Consider the following 1,400-nt stretch of genomic DNA (forward strand, 5'->3'; position numbering starts at 1 on the left):
TCTGAACTCATTGAATTCTTCAGCTTGTTTTCTGGCCTCTTCTTCATATTTCTTCTTCATTTCCTCCAGTTTTTTCTTATACTTTTCCTCTAATTCCTTTCTCTCCTTCTCCTCTTGTTCTCTTCTGATTCGTTCTTCTTCTTTTCTTTTCATTTCATATTTTTCTCTTTCCCGTTCATATTCTTCTTGGAGTTTTTTCAGTCTTTCTTGCTCCTCCTGTCGTCTCTGTTCATCTTCTCGATATCGTTTCTCCCACCACTCCTTTCTTTCCTTTTCCCAGGTCTCATGTTGTTTTCTCATCTCCTCTCTGCTCTGTTCCAGCTGTCTGTCAATAGTTTCCCTTTCCTTTGATTCAGACTTTATTTGTTTCTCTAGATCTTTAAGTTTTTGTTCCCACTCTTGCTGTTGAATTTCTTCCTGCTTTTTCCTCTTCCTGTCTTCCTCTTCTCTCATTTCCTGTTCTTTCTCTCTCCTTTCTTGCTCTTTTTTGATGTTTTCTTCCATTTCTTTTAGTTGTTTAGCTCTCTCCAGTTCAATTTCTGCCTTCTGTTCTTCCATTCTTCTCGTCACTGCTGTCATTTCTTCCTCATGTTTTCTTTTCAGCTCCTCCTCCTTCCTCTTCATTTCCTCTTCCTTCTCCTTCAGGATTTTCTCCACTTCCTTCTGTATCGCTGCCTCAGCTTCTTGGAACATCTCTGAGGTGTAACAGCTGCCGCCATTTTCCTTCACCATTGTTTTTGACTTTGTGATCAGCTCTCTGACTTGTGTGCGGTCTGTCTGATTGTTGTTATTGAAGACCTGGTATCTCCCTCCACAGTCATTTATCAGTTTTTTGACAAAGTCTTCACTGTCTTCTATGTAACTATCAATTGTTTGATTCTTCAGATCATCTCCTCTGGTGAATATAATCATGATGTAATCTCCTGAATTCTTGCCAAAATATTTCTTGATCAGTTCCACAGACTCTTTTTCCTCTTGTGTGAATCGACCGATCTGCAGCACCAGTAGAAACACATGAGGTCCAGGAGACAATATGCTGATGCATTTCACAAGCTCCTGTTGAATATCATCGTTGGACAGACTCGTGTCAAACAAGCCGGGGGTGTCGACCACAACAACAGACTGTCCATCAATCTCTCCTGATGCTTTCTGGCAAAACTTGGTGACAGACTTTGAGCTGGTTTTAGATATGAAATGGTCTTTGCCCAAAATGGTGTTTCCTGTTGCACTCTTCCCACTGCCAGTCCGGCCAATCAGCACCATCCTGAGAGGCTCTCTGCTCTGATTTTCTTCACCTCCTTTCTTTTGTTTCACATTGTGAAGTTCAGCTTTGAGTTGTGAAACCATCTCCATCTGAGCCCTGGTGAACATGTCCTTTGTGAAGCATCTGGATCCTTCAA

The 1,400-nt window shown here is 41.4% G+C and overlaps 1 protein-coding gene across 1 annotated transcript; it reads right to left on the minus strand.

The window, feature by feature from the left end:
- Positions 1-82: 82 nt before the first annotated feature.
- LOC111240194 (GTPase IMAP family member 7-like) lies at positions 83-1,329 on the minus strand (the record flags this gene model as incomplete). Its single annotated transcript, XM_022770165.1, has 2 exons — positions 298-1,329; positions 83-249 (listed from the first exon to the last, which is right to left on the minus strand). Coding segments are annotated over exons 1-2 (1,133 nt in total), but the record flags the coding sequence as incomplete, so codon positions are not given.
- Positions 1,330-1,400: the final 71 nt, after the last annotated feature.

Source organism: Seriola dumerili, unplaced genomic scaffold (genome assembly GCF_002260705.1).
Source record: "Seriola dumerili isolate Sdu_G_001 unplaced genomic scaffold, Sdu_1.0 BDQW01020494.1, whole genome shotgun sequence".
In the NCBI taxonomy this organism is placed as follows: Eukaryota; Metazoa; Chordata; class Actinopteri; order Carangiformes; family Carangidae; genus Seriola; species Seriola dumerili.